Genomic DNA, 19,282 nt, shown 5'->3' with positions numbered 1-19,282 from the left:
TTTCCAAAATGTTTGAAAATGAAGCATGTTGAGGAAGTGAAATATATCCATCCATTATCTGCACTGTTTATTTTCAGTAGAGTCGCTGGGGTGCTGGAGCCCTTCCTAGCTGTTTTCGGGCAGTGGGCAGGGGACACCCTGAACTGGTTCCCAGCCAATCGCAGGGCACACAAAGACCGACAACTCACTCGCTCATTCACAATTTGAACCGAGCCAATTAACCTGACATGCATGTTTTTGTAATTTGTGAGGAAACCGGAGTTCCCTAGGGAAACCGATGCAATGAAAGTGAGAACATCCAAACTTCGCACATGGTAGCTGGATTTAATCCCATGATTTTAGAACTAGTCACGACCGGAACAAGCAGTGGACCCAAATGCGTAACGTTTCACACAATGCTTTATTGGGGAATCGAGGAAGTCAGGCGAGGGGAAAAAAAACAACAGCGACCCGGTGCTCGCTGGGAAGGAGGAGCAGGAAGCCCTCGCGAACGCAGCGTGGTCAGAGATCGGAAGCAAGTCCGGCAGCTGGGACGGGAGACGGAGCGTGGTCGGAGATCGGAAGATGTCGGGTATTCGGGACGGGAGACGGAGCGTGGTCGGAGATCAGAGGCAGTCGGGTAGCCGGGACGGGAGACGGAGCGTGGTCGGAGATCGGAGGCCAAGGACGGGAGACGGAGCGTGATCGGAGATCAGGATGAGTCAGGTAACCGGAGACGATCGGGAAGCCAGGGACAGACAAGCAGGAGACAGGAACAAGGCGGGATAGAAGGGAGCCAGAGTGAAAAAGTGCATGCCTTCCGTGTGTGGAGGTTCGCTGATGGACTGAAAAGGAGTGAATGAGAATGACGTATTTAAATAGTAGGAGAAATAATTAGGACACGAGTGGCAGCTAGGGCTAAACGAGTGAGTGCAGGTGAGAGCAATTGGCAAGCCGCTCACAGAATCGGAGCGTGTTCCGAATGCGGAAGTGGATCTTCCGGAGCAGGAGATCGTAGCGCAGTTAGACGGATAAACAGGTCGTATCAGGAGACAAACAGGGAAATCAGGAACGGAAGCGTTGAAAATGGTTGACAAAACGGGACAGACAAGAGTCAGAGTCAAAAATGCTTGCCTCGTGGAAAAAGAAGTTCGCTGACGGACTGATAACAGGCGAGTGAAAGGACTGAGCTTAAATAGGACGGGGAACCAATCAGGTAACCAGCAGCAGCTGGCCCCAAACAAGCGGGCACAGGTGAGTGTAATGAATAATCAAAAAAAGAAGAACAAAAAGTTGGATTTGGGCAAAGAAAATTTGGATTAAAAAGGAAATGACTGCGGCATGTTCCAATACGACAGTATTTATCAACCAGTGTGCAATGGCCCACATTTATCTTTGCTAAAAAAAAAAAAAATGGCATTGTATAGTATCAATGCTTTCGTTCAGTGATCAGCTGTGTAACTAACATTCATCTATATTAATAGGTGAGCAGAAAATTACTTTTTTGTTTTCTTTTTATATCCTAATTACATTCTATCAAAATATATGCTCATGTGCTAGTACAGAGAAGTTTATTTAATAACTCATTATGTTTGGTATAACAGTGTTTATGATTGCACTGTAAAAATAATAAAATATTTCAAAGTATTAAGTCTGCACACAATGCTGCTGAATTATTATTCTTTTGTATTATTTTTGAAAAAGAGAGACGTAGTAAAATATTTTTTTCGCCCCATCGGTGGATACTGTTCTGAGTATTTAAAGTGATTTTTGTTATTTATTCCTAGTAAATAAAGATACAAATATCACAACCTGAAACACAAGTTTAAAATAAAGTATAATTTAAATTTACAGCAACATTTTTACCCAAAATCAATAACCTGTTTTACGTCATGATCCACGGTGACCACAATTCAACACGATCATTTAAACTTAAAAATCGTCATGAAATTATTTTTTAAACATATTTGACGGACAGTTTGCCTCGAGATCTGTGTTTTTGTGTGTGTTTTTTTTTGGGAGGGGGGGGGGGTGTTGTGAAAAACGCGTAGTATTATTAGTATAGTGATATGTTTAAAGAATACCAAACATTACTTGATTGTCCTTTAGTTTTAACCTTTACCCATTTTGACTAGCATACCAGTTAATATTATCTCTAATCTTCCTGCTTGGCGGCAATCATCTTTTTCTCCAAATAATACAATTAAAACATGTTTAGAAAAAAAATAAAATCGAAGGAGCGATTTATTTTGAAAGAAGTTACCGGAAGTGGTTGCGCGTTATCTTCGCTTCCTTAAATGTACGGTATCGTTTCAAGAAAAGCTTGGGTCATAGCCGGATGATACACGTCAGACCGCCAAATATTAAGTGCATCGTTTTGGAGGATTACATTTTACTTAAAGGTAAACTTGTGTCTAAAAATTGTATAAAGAAATCGAGTCTAATACTGACGAGCCATTGCCAACAACCTATACCGAGATTGAATTGGCATTAATGTTTTGGTATACAATGTTCGTCACCTTTAAGCTTTTAAATGTGCGCGCAGGCTTGCGTTAATTCGTAATTAAGTGCAGTTTGTTGGAAAATTTTTTTGTGTCAGTCACACACGTTCGACTGCTTTCCGGTCGAGTTCATGCGTCTCTATTTTGCCTAAATTTAATTGACATGAAATTTAATATCCAGGAAGATTTCAACATATCACATTTCTATTTGGAGCTTGCGATTTTATGATTTTCTTAAAGAGACAGTGTGTAATATTTAGTGCCTCCTAGTGGCACAAAAAACTCATTCAGTAAAAAACAACAACAGCATTGATTTGAATACTAGGCAAAAATCATAGGTTTAGAAATTGGTATTTCTTTTACATAGCGGAATCCATACCTAACTTTCTGCTACGCTGTGCTCTGAGACACTGGTTTTCGTTTGCATCAGACAATACAGTGCCATCTAGTGGTCGAATAGTACACAGTGGGTCTTTCAGGGAGAGGTGCATCTTTTCTGGTGTCCTCAAAAAACTTGAAAGTTAAATATTTTCCCATAAGTATGTGTAAATCGAAGAGCCCTAATTCTTTATTTTGCACCTCACATACCTGCTTTTGTCTTACCTTTAGCAAAGCAGTTCAGTGTTGAATTCATTAGGTAGGAGGAATATGGGTTGGTGGTAGTGCTGGAGAGTGATGTCGTGCTCGTCTCTGCGGTTGTTCTTTTGTTTGTATTTGTCAGTGTAGCATAAAATTGGTGAAAAGTAATAGAGTAGTACAGTCTAAACCAGGGATGTCAAACTCTGTTTGACTCTGGGGGGCCTGGTCCAGAATTTCTCTTCTCAGGTTGGCCGGATGAGTGAAAGAATGTCAACCGCAAAGTTTTAGCTTTATTTTTCGGTATTTTGCTTTATCATTCAGGCTACATTAGACACCTACCCTACATCTTGTAATGAAGAATGAAAAAGTATTATTTGTAAACACATTTATCAATGGGGACAAATACATTTTCATTTTTGGCATCAAATGTGTTAACTGGTTCATTTTAACTGTTGATTGAATGCTGTTTAATGCCTGGTCCTACATGCCACGCTACAGAAACTCAACACTGTCCACAAGTGGCCGGAAAAAGTATTTGTTTTGCATTAAAAATAAAACTCATAACTTTTCATTGAAATGACCTAGAGCAGGGGTCTTCAACCTGTTGCCCTTAGGCACCCAGGTGCCCTCTGAGGACAGCTCAGGTGCCCGTGGACCTGTTATGAAAATACCCCAACAGTGTTGGGCTATTGATTTTTTTTTCTCCTGTGATTAGCAGAGTCCAATTAAGCCTATATCTACTTATCTCTTTTCTTTTTTCTATATTCTTTCTTTCTTTCTCTTGCTTTCTTACTTTCTTTTTTTGCTCTCTTTTCCCCTCTCTTTCTTTCTCTCTGTTTATCTTTAATTTTGTTATTTTTCACTCTCTCTCTCTCTTTTTACCTCTCATTTCTTTTTCTCTTTTGTCATCCCTCCTTTTTTCTCTTTCTATCTCTTCACTCTGCTTTTATCTTTCTCTCTGTATTTCTCTTTTACTTTTTCTATTCTTTCACTCTTTCTTTCTGTCTTATTTCCTTCTTTCTTTGTTCTACTTAACCTGGTAATAACATAGTAAAAACATAGAAGTAATTTTAGAAATTCATATCAAACTAGGCCCTTGGCACTAATTAGTAACCAAAATCAGCTCTCAGCTTGAAAAAGGTTCGAGGACCCTGAGCTTGAAACCAGCTGTTGTTTTTTTTTTAAATACTCAGACATTTTTAGTGGGTTAAATTAAATCATCCGACCCGCAGCCTGTATGTTTGACATACTAAGTTCAAACCCAAACCCAAAGATGAAAAAATAAGAGTTTATTCGTACTTGGCCGCGTATCATAAATGAGTGGACAGAGGTTGCGAGTAAAAAGAAGATCCAAATTCCATACAGCTACTTTAATTGTTTATATTTTGTGCTGTAGTAAAAACGGTCGATTCATGTTCAATATTACAGCAGTGTCCAACCACAAATATTTAGAAAGAATAGTAACCTCAACAAAAAAAATAGTTTTAACTCCGTCGTGAATTTTAATCGTCCTAATTGACGTTGGCAAAGTTGGGTCCCTCCCCCCGTTACTAGTTTTAAATAATATAACTACCCTGGCAATTAAACTAATGTCAGCATTGTTTATTTTCTGTTTTCAGCATGTTCCCAAGAATATTTCTTCAGTTGGGCCTCTCGCATCATCTTTGGACTCTGATCTCTGGAAACACAGCCTGCAAGCAGCGACATCCTCCGCTCCTGCTTGTTTCGTTTGATGGCTTCCGAGCTGACTACCTGCAGAAGTACCCGATGCCCAACCTGACCCTCCTCTACAGCCAAGGGGTCCTGGTGGAGCAGCTCACCAACGTCTTCATCACAAAGACATTTCCCAACCATTACAGCCTGGTGAGCCAATCCCAGTGTGAACTAATAGAGTGAAACGTTACCTCTTCAATTGAGCTGAATTCGTTCCAGGAACACGCTTGTAACTCGAATTGCTCGTGATATGAGTGAATTTTTCCGATATGAAATAATTCAAAAATAATTGGTTCTTCCCGACCTCACAACACATTCAAATAGTAATTAACCATAAGAAATACAGTAATAAGATGATATAAACACAATTAAATGCCAGTTTATTATGAGAGTGTCGCTGTAACGCAGGTGTGTTTTGCATGGGATTTGTGGTTGGGGTGACAAGTTCGAGACTCTTGATAATACTTAACCACCAACAATTAGAATTACCACACCTTTAAATGAACGTAAGCACAAAATGTTTTACCACACCTTTTTGTTTCTCTACGTGTTCCTGCACACGTTTGTTGATATCCCCCATATCTAACTCCAACTCCATGGATTTTGTAAAGTGGAAACAATCTTGTCCAACACCACATTGGACTGGAAATGGCAATGGAACCCCTTCAACGTCACACGTACGCCACGCTCATGTTTTTCTATTGTTTATTGCTTCGTTTCATTTATCAGAATCAGCCCTTTCTCAGAGACCTCACCATTTCCTGTCTGAAATTCAAGATTCAAAGTGTCATATGCACAGTAAAGAACCATGGTTCCCTGCACAATGTACTGTAATTCTTACTTTGCTGTCCACGCAGTTGCTAGCGCGATAAAACTAAGAAACTATATACACGGATATATAAAAGAATATGACGACTTGTTAATCTTGTATTAACTCAAAAAGAGTTAAAGCAATAAGATACAAATAAAATAAAACACAGTTAAAAGTGAGTGTAGTGGAAGAATAGTCCAAGAATGGTCCAGTTTAAAGTGTCTTCGGTGTGCTGAACGTGTCTGCTATGTACTGTTCGATCAGCAGGCATTTAAGAGTCTGATAGCAGAGGGGTAAAAAGAGTGCTTTAGACGGGCTATCCTGCATTTCACACTCCTGTGCCTCCCTCCTGAGGGTAGAAGTGCAAACAGTCTGTGTTGTGGGTGGGTGGGGTGCGTTTCCAGTTTCCTCCCACATTCCAAAAACATGCATGTCAGGCTAATTGGCCGGTCCAAATTGTCCCTAGGTGTGAATGAGCGAGCGAATTGTCGGTCCCTGTGTGCCCGGCGACTGGCTGGCAACCAGTTCAGGGTGTCCACTGCCCACTGCCCGAAGATGGCTAGGATGGGCTCCAGCATCCCCGCGACCTACAGTGGTGCAGATAATGGATGGATGGAAAAAGAGTCTCAAAGGGCTGCACAGATCAAAGACTATTGCAAACTATTATTACAGACTATTATGACACCATCCCCTTATCTAAAACCTACATGAGGGCAAATAATACACATATTATCAACATAAAATATAGATTATTCATATGCTATATAGTAGAAGTGTGTTTTAAGCTTAGATTTAAACATTTCCACTGAGGTTGCAGATCGAATCTCAGGGGTAAGAGCATTCCACAGCACTGGGGCCCAGATGGAGAACGCACTCGAACCTGCGGATCTCCTCTTGGCTCTTGGGATCACTAGTAGACCAGCGTTTTCAGAGCGAAGGCTCCAGACTGGAACATAGGGGGACATTCAATTTGAAAGATATGAGGGAGCAAGTCCATGCATGATTTTGTATACCAACAGAACCTTAAAATCACATCTTAAGCTAAAAGGGAGCCAATGCAGGTTAGTTAAAATTGGGGTAATGTGATCAAACTTTCTTGTCTTAGTTAAAAGCCTCGCTGCAGCATTTTGTACCAGCTGAAGGCTCTTGATTTTGGACTTCGGGAGACCGGAGAGTAGTGCATTACAGTAATCGAGACGGGAAGTAACAAACGCGTGAATTATAATCTCCGCATCTGACTGAGACGGCATAGGACGAATTTTAGCAATGTTGCAAAGATGGAAGAAAGCTGTTCTAGTAATATTCTTCACGTGTGTTTGAAAGGACAGATCGGGGTCAAATATGACACCTACATTTTTAACTGAGTCACCCTGGGTGATATTACATTTGTCAATGTTCAGAGCAGTTTTTGAGAACAAGTCACGGCATTTAGATGGACCAATAACTAACATTTCGGTCATTTCAGAGTTAAGGCGCAAGAAGTTGAGTGGCTTCCTTCTTTTCTAGGATATGTTTTGATCCTCAAGATGACTATGTTGCCCAGGTATTTCCAAAGTCTGGCCTGGGGGCCAGTTCTGGCCCATGATCCAATTTTTACTGGTTCGCGGCCTCTGTTATAAAATTGATATTATGTGGCCCGGCAGCAATGTTGACCGCAGCATTAATTACATTATCCCCCCCCCCAAAAAAAGAAAAAAAAAAACATTTAATTAATTGATGGCAATAGTCTTTTGGCCACCATGTCATTGGCTGTCTGTGAGAATTTTAGCCCCATTTCCGATATGGCGACTGTAAAAAATAAAAGGAAATTTGACAGTGAGGGTTGCCGCTTCCAGGACAAGTGGAAATTGGAGAATGTTTTTACAGATATCTGAAACAACTGCATTTACCTAATCTGCCTAGACACTGGCTGTTTTCAAAGAATATTAAATGAAGAGGCACCGTCATACGAAACAGGTTTTTGTAGTCAGCATAACTGGAAAAAAACGCTGTAAAAAGGGGCAAGCAACTGTTTTAACTGCATAGTTGCGCTTTTTTACCACACGCTGCAAGTCAAATGAAAATGCTCCAAAGGTAAGCTACAAGGTTGCGACACTGATCACCAAGCACTGCAAATTTTTCACATGGGGAGAATTTATCAAAGATTGCTCAAATAATGCCAGGTCTTATAGTTGGCCCTCTCACATTTTCAGCTTACCAAATCTGGCCTGCATTCTGAAATTTGGACACCCCAGATTTAGCCGTTTCACAATAAGTTTTATTAAATTTGACTTAAAAGACAGAAACTTTAGAACAAGTCCCTAGAAGTCTACAAACTGGACTTTGGAAGATTGGGAAAGACAATTGTCAATGGGGGAGTGAAAATGCAATACTGAATTCACAATGGTGTTAACGGTTTTACAAAACAACATCAGTAGCTCAGGAGGTAGAGTGCTCGTCTTGGGAAACCCGGCTCGTCCGTGTTACATGTCGAAGTGTCCTTGGGGCAGGATAAAGACTAGGAACCTTCCCGTGGTGTCCTGCGAAGGGCTCTCTCCCGGGGGAGCCTTACGAATCCAACTCAATCCACTCAGACTCGTGCCGTGGGAGGCGCCCTTTTCCATGATCAGAGCTGCATCGCCCGTCCTGCATCTCCGGTCACTTCTTCTTAGGGCGGGTGACATCGAGAGCAACCCTGGCCCCCAGTCCAAATGCCTCGAACCATTCGCTGCGACCACACCCCAATCACCTGTACTACCTGCCCACGGGGCTTCCATAAATCATGCACCGGCCTGTCCGAACATACTAAGGACTTCAGAGGCTTCGTATGCTTGGTTTGCTTGGGTCAGGCCTGGCGGCACAGGACAGTCGCAGCCCCCTCTCCTTTGGAGAACTACGGAGCCTCCCACAAGCGAGTCTAGCGCTACTAAGGATTACCTTAGGCGCCTTGAGTGACTCAAGAACAACATCAGCATGTCGAGTATCTGTCATCAGACTTATATTCATTGTTTTTTCACTTAAAGCTTCTCTGTCTGAGAAATTAAATGATGAAACTCTACTGCAACATCTGGCCAAAACGTAATACTGCAGGGTCCTTCCTCCCTTCACACACGCAGACGCTTAACCACCTGGGTCGTGCAACAGCTCTCTTTAAAGACACTTTTATAACGCATTTCTGTAACACGCTTTTGTTGCGGTGACTTGAGTCTCTATGGTAAGTACTTATAATAAACTCCCCATTTTATTTCGTTAATAGTAATACCATCTTATTTATCTCATTAATGTATTTCTTTGTTTAATTACTGTTTGAATGTGCTTTTAGTGCTCAAGATGCGTTTTATAGATTTTTAAGATTAATTTTGATGCTTTGGAGGTCGGCAACGGGCCAATTCAGTTTTAATTAGTTCATATCTGGGGAATTTGTTCATTACAGGAGCAATTAGAGTTACAAGCACAATCTTGGAACGAAATAACCGCGTTAGTAGATGTACCATGTTGTGGAAAATAGACTTGCATTTGTAGAATAGAGTTGCATACATTTAGAAATGTAGAAAGACTTGCTTACATTGCTTAGAGTAGTGAGGGAATGTTGACATCATTCGAGAAGATCCTTGGCAAGACAAGGACAAGGACTCTCTGAGCAAACTGAGGCGAACAACATGTCCTAATAAGGGTACGACAGCGTCCTCCTTGTTGATTACTGAGGACTAGGGCCGCCTTTTGGGTTGTACTCAAACTGAAGCTATAAAAGCATTGTTATGTCTGGAGTTCTCTGAGTTCTTTTGGGATGACGAAATAAAAGGCTCCCCCTCATGGCTGTTTCCCGATGTACTTAATTCAATCACGAAAGAAGACTTAAAAGATTATCGAACCTACATTTTCTCCTACAACCACAGTATTCAACCAACATGGCACAAAGTGACACATTCCAAGAGTCTTGATATAAAGCTATAACAATTCCCAATGTAGTATTGGATGTACAAGAAGAGTTCTGCCAGTGTCCTCTCCCACAGGTGACGGGACTGTATGCAGAGTCTCATGGTATCCTGGCCGCCTCGATGTACGACCCGGTCAGCCGCAAGCACTTTCACGTGAGCAACAGCAGTGACCCTATGTGGTGGAACCAGGCCACACCAATCTGGCTGACCGCACATCAGGCGGGCTACAAAACAGGCGTGGCTATGTGGCCTGGCTCCGAGGTAGCCATCCACAACCAGACCCCAACGTACTTTCTCCCTTACAACCCGCAAGTCAGCTTCCGTGAGCGTTTGGCAAACGTCACCAACTGGTTGCTGGGAAATGAGAAGGTAACTTGCGGCATGTCAAAGCTGCTTAGGGAATGTCACACAATTGTTTATTGGGAGTTGCAGGGCACATTGAATTAAAACAATTTAGCAGAGGCGCTTGTGTTTTGCCGAAACATCCTACCCTCTCGAGACTTCCTACCATAGGCTATTTTGACAGCAATTTTGTTTTCTTTATAATCAAGTAAAATCAGGAACTCTGAAAACAGAATTTTGGCAAACAGAACATTTACTGATGATATACAACAAGGGTTGGTATGCACACATACTGCTTGATTACCGCAGTCAACAAACACCATGCTGAAATTCTACCACATCAAACACGCCAGGCTTTAAAGCTACGTTAGATAGCGGTATTTGGAAACAGTTAAAGATTCAAATCAAAATAAATAAGAACGAAAAAGCTGCCCTACTTACAAACGAGATGTTCGTAAGTTTCTTCAGTGCTATATTTTATATGGAATGTATGTTTAAGGTTTACGTAAGTATGTTTAAGGCTTGTATAAGTAACCTGTATTGTTTTGGACTAATAATAAACATTTCATAAAACAATATGCTCTATAAAAATAAATGAAGTAAAGTTAATTTACTTTTGGAAGATGAGCTGAAAAAAAGCGATTCAACCATTTTCTCAACAGCATCAAGCTTCCTTATTCCACTTTCATTTCAAATGAATAATAGTAATAGTGTTTTGCGCATGCACAGTGGACATTGGTTAGGCCATATCGCTGGGTAGGAAGGAATTTCAGAACACCGGACAAGGAGGTAAAAACCAGCTGAAGGCTTTTGATTTTGGACTTCGGGAGGCTGGAGAGTAGTGCATTACAGTAAAGGTAAAATATTGATACATATGATTTTGTTTATCTGCAGATCAAGAGTCCCAAATCTTTTCCTTTAGAAATACATGAGAAAAAATATATAATGTAGACCAATACAATTGCTCTCATGTGGGTTAATGTATAAATATATATATGCAGACATTGATATCCAAAAGCCATATTTTATTTTATGTTTTATAAACCATTTTCATAAAATTGGGTTTTGAACCCTCATAATTTAAGCTAGGCTATTTTGTCCCTTTTTTAAGCACTACATTTAAGTATATGTGCTGAAAAACTTAAAATGCAATAGGGCTACCTCAGCCTTTGTTTTGCAGTTTCTTTTTTTTTTGTAACTACAAAACTACAAATATTTTGTTTTATGTTTTCAGTCTCTCTTAGGGATAATGTGTTTTACATAAAAAAAGTGTGTTTTAAAAAAGGTTTGCTGTTACACTGAAAAGCCAATAATTTTAACGTATGTATAGGAATGTATAAGAGGATGTATAGTCCTATTTTGTTTCTCCTAGTTTTGGCACAGTTTTACTGCTAATTCCATTTATTTTTTTGGGGATCTAACAAATTGCCAATCCTAGTATTCTTACTTTTTTATCATATTACTTTTATTAAAGACTTTTATTACATGTTTATCCTGAAGTGCCTATGTATAATCTGGTAAACATTATACACTCCAATCAATGACAATAAATTCAATTCTGTTTTAATTTAGGATGATGGGGTGATGTTTGCAGCGCTCTATTGGGAGGAACCAGACCGATCTGGACACCTCTTTGGACCTGAAAATTCTTCGGAAATTGGCAAAGTGCTCAAGCAAGTAGGAATTTTTACTAATTCGCTCACTCCAAAGGATCCGATATGTTTCGGATTTAGGAATACATATGAAAGTGGCAGATATGTGCCGTTCAGACGGACTTGAACAGATCGGATAAAGGTCGCGTCTGTGCAAACAAACAGATTGCCCTGCTGTGTGAACCCAGCCTAAAATACAATAGTAATTCCAATTCTGGCGTTGTTGAGATGCCGGCTTGGCAGGGGTGGCTTACGAGAGCTGTTTCGTAGCCTAGCCTCACTATTGCGTTATCTCCTCACGCCGCCTCAGCCTCTGCCCGGACCCGATAACAATCCACAAAGCACCCGGTGGTCATCAGCATTTCTTTGCATTCACCTGACTTCCCTCAGGGTTCGATTTAATTGATGATATTCTTTTGAATGTTAACGAGCTAAAATACTAGTGTTGGCATGCTTTGCAGTTTGTTTTGGTGGACACATAGGTTTGTGCGCTCGCCCCGCAGTTTGACTGCCTTTCACACTTGGGTCACGTCCACCCAAAACATACACAAAGCCCTCTCCAGCCTGCCCCGCGATTGCATTTGCTGTATGCTGTCTGCTCTTCAACATGAAGCAAGATACAATGATATCAAGGACTATAAAGACAATTCAATTCAAAATCCACAAAGTATCCAAACCATGAAAAGTAAACCGATACAACGTGGGATTCCTCTAGGTCTCATACTATGTGCCTTATGGTCCAGTGCGCCTTATGTATAAAATAAATATATCATTACTGAATATGTTAAGGGTGCGTCTTACAATTGGTGTTCAGTATTGTCTGGAAAATGCAAAACTCTTTGTACCTTTTTTCTGTAATTATTTTGTAATTTTAATTTTGACATTTGTGGTCCTCGACACTCTGCTTCCCACAGGTGGACGACGACATCGGCTTGCTGAAGTCGGAACTGAACCGAACGGGCCTTTGGGGTCGCGTTAACGTCGTGGTGACCAGTGACCACGGCATGGCTCAATGCTCGGCCGATCGCCTCATCCGATTGGACGACTGCTTGCATCCAGACAACTACACACTTGTGGACCTCACACCCATCGCCGCCCTCATCCCCAACGGCGGTATGAGGCCGATCAGAGGGTCTGGCGATCAGTATTGGCCTGTTACTGAAAAACTGTAACGAGTTAGAGTGTATCATTAAAAAAGTAGTTATTCAGTTTTCCCCCCGTTTGACGACACCCAAAAAAGAGCTCGTTATTTTGAAAGGAACTTTCTAGTTACAAATTACCGACCCCCTAAAACTGCTTTAAATTAGCTACTTAATCAAATAAATTGAAAAAAAACCAAACCCCAAAATGTGTACATCAACCCATGAAAGCAGTGAACCGTTAATTGTTCTTGCACAATCTTGAAAGCTTAACACTTAACAGAGACCCTACGTATCCATTTTTTCCCGGCATCAAACTCAAAAAATCCAGCTCGACCCAACCCAGGACTGCTGGTATTAAAGCCCAACCCAGCCCGATCATGACCAATTAACTTGTTTTGCAGGATAGAGCCCGAAGCACACCTGAAATTTTACATTTTATTTGTGAAAAGTAGAAGGTGATTTATCACAAACTAAAGCCTGAATTTTGTAATGATATCCAAAGTAAGCAAGACTGTATAAACATTTATATTTCTGTGTCTGCAGAGGTTACATGAACCACGAATATTCCATCATTGACAGATTTTTTAAAGAGTTGACGGGAGAATTTTGACTGGCAACAAATTGGTCCACATACAACAGCAGCAGTACGTCCTCAAAAATATAGCACGGCAATTTAAAAGAGAAAGAGAGAGAGGTAAAGAGACAAGAAGAACAAAGAACATAATTTTTTTTTTTTTTTTAGTATCCATACATTGTTTTAGTGATTTATAGTCAAGTAAAGTCAAGTCATGTTTATTTGTATAGCCCTTAATCACAAAGATACTCAATGGGCTGCACAGACCACAAACTATTTCAAACCACAGACTATTATGACACCATCCCCTGATCTAAAACCTACATGAGGGCAAATAATACACAGATATTGTCAACATAAAATATAGGTAATTCATATGCTACAGAATAGAGGTGTGTTTTAAGCTTAGATTTAAACATTTCCACTGAGGTTGCAGATCGAATCTAAACATTTTTATCAACATATTTACTGAAACAAAAGTCAGCAATAGAGGGGTCTGGCTCGACTCTAATGATTTACAATTTAGGCCCAACCTGACCCCAAAATTTTGGGTTGGGCTTGGGTGTACCTTTACTTCAAACCACTCGAAGATCTTCTCGGTTTCTGGGTACCGTCCAAGCTGTTTTATTTTCTGCTCCAGTCATGGAATATTGCGCAAATAATTGCACAGATTAATAAAACAAAATTCAGCACACTTTTTCCGTAAACTCTGTAACTCACGTTTGCGTCATTGATTTACACTATATATATTGTTCCTGAATAAGCCACGCCCCCTTCCATTGTCTACTGGTGACACACAACTAAATAATATAAACTGATCTCCTTATTTCGAAGTTTTATTTTTGTTGTAGATATGTTAGGGGAAACATCTTGTGAAGAAATTCAGCGTACTCATACCCTGTATGCACTGCAACAACTGATCTCAGTTGTTCTTTGTAAGGGGCCGGTCACACAGACATTTGCGGCTGAATCACGGCCAGAAATTTCTGCCTTTGAGGCGGACGCTATTGGACGCATTGAGATCGCCATCAGACGAGATACAGCGGTGCTTAACACGAGGTCGGCAATTCGTGCGCGGGTGGCAGCGCGAACCTGTTTGGCACTGCTCAATTCTTCAGAGCGCGGGTACACAGCCTTTCACGAGCGTATCAAGGCTGAATCACGGCCAGAAATTTCTGGCCGTGAAGCAGATGCTGTTGGGCGCTGTTGGACGTTTTGAGACCGCCATATAGACGAGATAGAGCAGTGCTTTACTCGCGGTCGGAAATTTTCACGTGGTTGGCCGCGCTCAAAACTTTTGAGCTGCTCAAAAGTTTGAGCACGTGTTAAACCGCGTGCCGCACACGTGGTCAACACGAGGAAATGACGCGGAAATGACGCGGAACGACGTGCTCTGGCCGCGGCCAGGGCGTGCTTACACATGGGTAGGACGGGAAATTTCAGCGGGTAATCGTGGGTGGAGCATGGTAATAGCATGTTCTGCGCCTGTATCGCGGTGTTATTACGTGAAATTAGCGTGTTACGCGTGTGACAGTCAAACGCCTTTCTCCGCGTATAAACAGCGCGAATGCCGAGCACACGTCAGTTGTGCTCGTGACGTCAAGGGGGTGAACATGGATTCCCGTCAGCGTAGTTTCTCTTCATTTCGAATAAATCTTTCGGTGCATTCGCAATGGTCGCAGCAAGGCTTTAATGCTAGGACCTTAGCTTGGCCTTTTGGCTGAGAATAAGAATCCCGGCTCCTAAGCTTTGTAGCGTATTATGAACCAATCGATAATGGATAATGAATAAAGAAGATAGACCAATAACACTTAAACCCCCCCCTCGTCAGCGTAGTGACCTCGTCTTAATCAATTTTTATTTCTTGACATTTCTTTTCAAGATAATAAAATAAAAATGATGCCATAGCTTGAAATCTTGATCCTCACGGGACTGTGTCTTGTGCGGTTATGCCTTGTACAGCCCGGTGCCGAGATTTGCATCCCCTCGCTACTACAATCTCTTTTACCTCGTTTCATCTCACTTTTAGGGAATTTAATGTCGAATATATAACCAAAACCACTTTGTCTTGCATTTGTTGGAAATATAATACAACTTAAACCATTCCGTCTTTGTTTTTGTTGTGAACGTAATCGAACGGTAAATCCTCCCCCCCTCGCGTGAACGCGCATTCTGCTGCGCTTCCAACGAAAGCGATCGTATTCTATATTAAACGCTTATTAAAACTATAAAGCGAGCTAATTATAACAATTGGGAGATCCTAGTCTATATAACGCGTTTATTTAAACAATAAAGTGCGATCGTATTCTACAAAATGCGTTTGTTAACGTGGATGAAAAAGTCACGCGAGGGGGTGGGGCGGTGTGGGTGTTGCGTAGGAGTCGGATTTGGGCACAACACGGGCTCGGGAGCTTTTATACCCGTGGTCCACACGAGAAAATGGCGCAGAAATGACGCGATGAGGAAGCGGAACAGTCGCCGGCGTCTGTTTTGCGGGCATACCACCGATGAACAGCGGGTTGGCCAATTTTGCGCATTTTCCATCCCGGGCAACCACGGGCAAAAAAAAAACGCAAAATTTTAGCCGTGATTCAGCCGCAAACGGCTGTGTGACCGGCCCCTAAGTACATATTAACATTCTAAACCTACAGAGAATGTTGCTAGCAAGAGTTGTACATTACAGTGTGTGATGCCGAAGTGTACAGCAAATCATAAACACTGCAATCTATGATCTATAAGTTAGGTAAGTAAAAAAGTGTCTCACTCCACAAACAGACTGACCTAGAGCTATCAAGTCCATCAGTACAAATCTTTTTTAAACATTGTACGTCGGGGTGTCAAATAAAATTTAATTAGCATTTACACCAACGTTCAGAAATTTGGGGTCGCCTGGACATGAAAAAGTCAAATTAATTGTCGAATGTCTGTTTTCTTTTCTCATATTATTCTTTCTATTGTTGGCCAGTCCCGGATGGCTTTTTCTTCGTCACACTGCTTGAAGGACAGCATCTCGGAGTCGCATTCTTCATTGTAGATGTTGACACTAGTGTGTTTTGAGGCTGTTATTTAACCAAATTGCAACCAAGGAATGCCTGTTTGGTTGTTCTCCCAAGTCTCTTTCTACTCTAGTTAGAGCCTTTTTGTGTTGTATGGAGTAGTACATCTTGTTGTATTGCATAAAAAACAAACATTTAAAGCTAAAATAGTTATTTACTGCAATGTATTGGGTGTATTTCTGATTACTCTAATGTTATTTTAATTGAAAAAAAAACAGTGCTTTTCTTTCAAAAATGGGAACATTTCTAAGCGACCCTAAACTTTTGAACGTTAATGACAAATAAACAATCTTTATTAATGCATTAACGCCTCATTAAATGGAAGTAAAAATACAAAATATTATTGATAACCCCTTACAGTACTCGTCACAGAGAAAAGTAATTGTGTTCCTTCGTAACGCCTAAGTCCCAACATTGGTGGTGACGTATAGCCAAGCTGTTTTTGCTGTTCTAGAGCCTGCAGCTGTCTTTGCCCTACTTGAGAAGTGCCATCCCAACATGACGGCCTATCTAAAGGCGGCCATCCCGGACAGTTTGCACTACCGCAACAATGACCGCATCCAGCCCATCTTACTGATTGCTGATGAAGGCTGGACCATTTTACAGCGTGGAAATAAACTTCCTAGATGTACGGACGGCGTGATTCCGAATGGATCGCAACATCTCTTGTGTGGGCCCTGCTGATATTTTTGTTCTTTCCCTCAGTGGGCGACCACGGCTACGACAACTCCCTCCCCAGCATGCACCCCTTCATGGCAGCTTGGGGGCCCAGCTTCCAGAGTGGCTACCGATTAAAGAGCTTGCAGAGCGTAGACATTTACCCGCTCATGTGTCATTTGCTGGCCGTGCATCCAGAGCCTAACAACGGCACCCTCGCCCAGGCCCGATGCTTGTTGCTGGGGGAATGTGGGCGAGACATGCTCGTGATCCTCGGCTTGACCATTGCAATCTTAATCGTGCTGGTGATGTTACCTGGTAAGTGCAGGAGGTGACGTTAGTATGCAGCGTCAGGCACATTCCTGAAGAACAAAGATTAGTTACAGTGACTAGTTACTTCATTTACAATTTAATACAGTTACCCGCCCGGATTACTGACCCCAAAAAGTAGTGCGTTACTCTAAAAGTAAGTATCTTAATACGAAATACCATATACACATAGAAGCCAACCCTCTAAAATGCTTCAAAACAGCCACTTCATAAAACTAGAATGGTTCTTTGATGTTTCTGCATGTTAATTAACCTCTAGCGTGACCTTTTTGATTGCTTGTAAAAGATGGTGATCCTGGCCAAACTTGTTCCGGCCTGAAAAAGTAGAATGTCTTTCTGTGTAAGCTGCTGACTCAGCAAAACAAAACATGCAGAGTCAGCTTTTTTGGTCATTTTTCACATCTAGGGTAACCTACCTGTTTGCCTTTGTAAGATGCTGGCTATATCTAATCTCCTTTCCATATTTCTTGGGTGGCCAGACAAACAAACACAAAAACATACTTAGATCCCAAACAAAACCATTATCACCACCCTCGCTTTGTTCACAGGTGTTGATAAATAGAATACAATGTGTACACATTTGGAGCGGTGAACCTTTCACGTTTCTTGGCTTGTGCAGTCTTGAGAGCTCGCAAGAGAACAATTAGCCGAGGCACTCTATATCCATTTTGTCTCTGGGCATCGAACCCCTTGAAGATCTCCTCCATTTCTGGGTACTGTCTAAGATGTCTTCCTTTTTTTCTCTCAGTATGGTGTATTGGATTAATTATTTCATACAGTAGTTGTAAATTTGGCCTAGATGGAAGTATATGAGGAGAATATCGGGATGAGGAGAAATTCTGAGTCCTTCCGCTTGAGACGGCACCACGATAACTATATTTTGTTGTACTTTGTAGGTATTAAACACCAGCACCCACTATTTTTTACTGTCTGATCAAAAGGTTGTATGTGACGATGTTAGTCATGCAATGCATTATCTGCATTTAATTAGTAACGTAGTAAAAAGTTACTAAATTCTATTAATAACAAGTTGCAGGACTCGTTACAGAGAAAAGTATCACGTTCCAGGACATGTTCCCTTGTTTCACCTTAGTCTCTTACATGATTTGTATACGCACACATATATAGGAAATTAAAATATTCTGCTGTTTTGTGTTTGCCACAGTTCTGTCCAAGCTCTTGGTCCGCTGTTTTCAGCCATCCGTTCCTCAAACCTTTCAGAGACTTCAAGACGATGCCAACAATGACGAAGAGGAATCCCTTATGGGGTAAATTTTCCTCCAAACTGCTTACTTTTGCACTTCACTAAAGTGAACCAAACAAGACTTTAACATCAATAGTTTACTGGAGTTGTCCACTGTTACTTGAAAAACCCAAATGAAGAGACCTGTTGAAGGAGTCAAATGAATTATTTGCCTCGACTGTTTGAAACTAGTTTGAAACCAGTCTGTCTTCATATTTTTAGTTGTGTTTCTCATTTACATATAACTTAATTACCCTGGTCATTACCTACACTTCGGGAACAAAATCTTGCCAAACCAGCTATTGGACTAAATGCATGAACGGTGAAATTAGTAATCAGCCAAAGAAAGATTGTTTATTTGGACATTTTTGATAATGATGGTTAATCAATCACTGTACTTTTTTTCGTACTTGTTATATTGTTAATTTCATACTACTTTTAGTCAGGCAAAGGGGTCTTTAAATTATTTGCTCAAGGCAGGAGAAATTGGATTTATTGCTTTCTTAACATAGGGAAATGACTGTAGGACATGTTGCGCAATTTTGCACAATAGAAAGAGGCAGTAGCACCGAAAGGGAAATTCCACATTTGAAGAACCTTATTTTTCTATGCAATCCTTCAGGCTTGTTTTCAACGTGAAAAAATATTCAGCGATCTGTACAAAATGCTTGTAATGAATGTTTATTTCCGTGTCAATAAAGTTTTTTTTTAATTTGGCCTCGGTTCAAGCAAAAAGGAAACATATCACACACCTTTTAAAAATTCATAATTCTTTATTATATATAT

At 40.9% G+C, this 19,282-nt stretch overlaps 1 protein-coding gene across 2 annotated transcripts; it reads left to right on the top strand.

Annotated features, from left to right (window-relative positions):
* Positions 1–1,317: 1,317 nt before the first annotated feature.
* enpp4 (ectonucleotide pyrophosphatase/phosphodiesterase 4) lies at positions 1,318–19,206 on the top strand. Of its 2 annotated transcripts, none has more exons than XM_088331354.1 (8): positions 1,318–1,463; positions 4,679–4,922; positions 9,576–9,869; positions 11,415–11,519; positions 12,409–12,607; positions 16,721–16,894; positions 16,972–17,241; positions 18,419–19,206. In XM_088331354.1, exons 2-8 carry the CDS (start codon positions 4,680–4,682, stop codon positions 18,523–18,525), a joined length of 1,392 nt encoding a protein of 463 aa, XP_088187480.1. In that variant the 5' UTR covers positions 1,318–1,463; position 4,679; the 3' UTR covers positions 18,526–19,206. The 2 variants fall into 2 exon arrangements, with proteins under 2 accessions (XP_088187480.1, XP_088187479.1); XM_088331353.1 differs by lacking the exon at positions 1,318–1,463 and adding an exon at positions 2,241–2,381.
* Positions 19,207–19,282: the final 76 nt, after the last annotated feature.

This window comes from Urocampus carinirostris, chromosome 3, assembly GCF_059441175.1.
Source record: "Urocampus carinirostris isolate Australia breed hairy pipefish chromosome 3, RoL_Ucar_1.0, whole genome shotgun sequence".
Classification (NCBI taxonomy): domain Eukaryota; kingdom Metazoa; phylum Chordata; class Actinopteri; order Syngnathiformes; family Syngnathidae; genus Urocampus; species Urocampus carinirostris.
The sequence above is the reverse complement of the archived record's forward strand: the minus strand, read 5'-3'. Positions and strand labels throughout refer to the sequence as shown.

What these genes read in the sequence shown, in the direction of transcription:
- enpp4 (XM_088331354.1), top strand. Translation starts at nt 4,680, where the DNA reads ATGTTCCCAAGAATATTTCTTCAGTTGGGCCTCTCGCATCATCTTTGG. An exon ending in TTGGCAAAGTGCTCAAGCAA is followed by an intron (nt 11,520 to 12,408) that starts GTAGGAATTTTT and finishes TGCTTCCCACAG; the next exon opens with GTGGACGACGACATCGGCTT. An exon ending in TGGAAATAAACTTCCTAGAT is followed by an intron (nt 16,895 to 16,971) that starts GTACGGACGGCG and finishes TCTTTCCCTCAG; the next exon opens with TGGGCGACCACGGCTACGAC.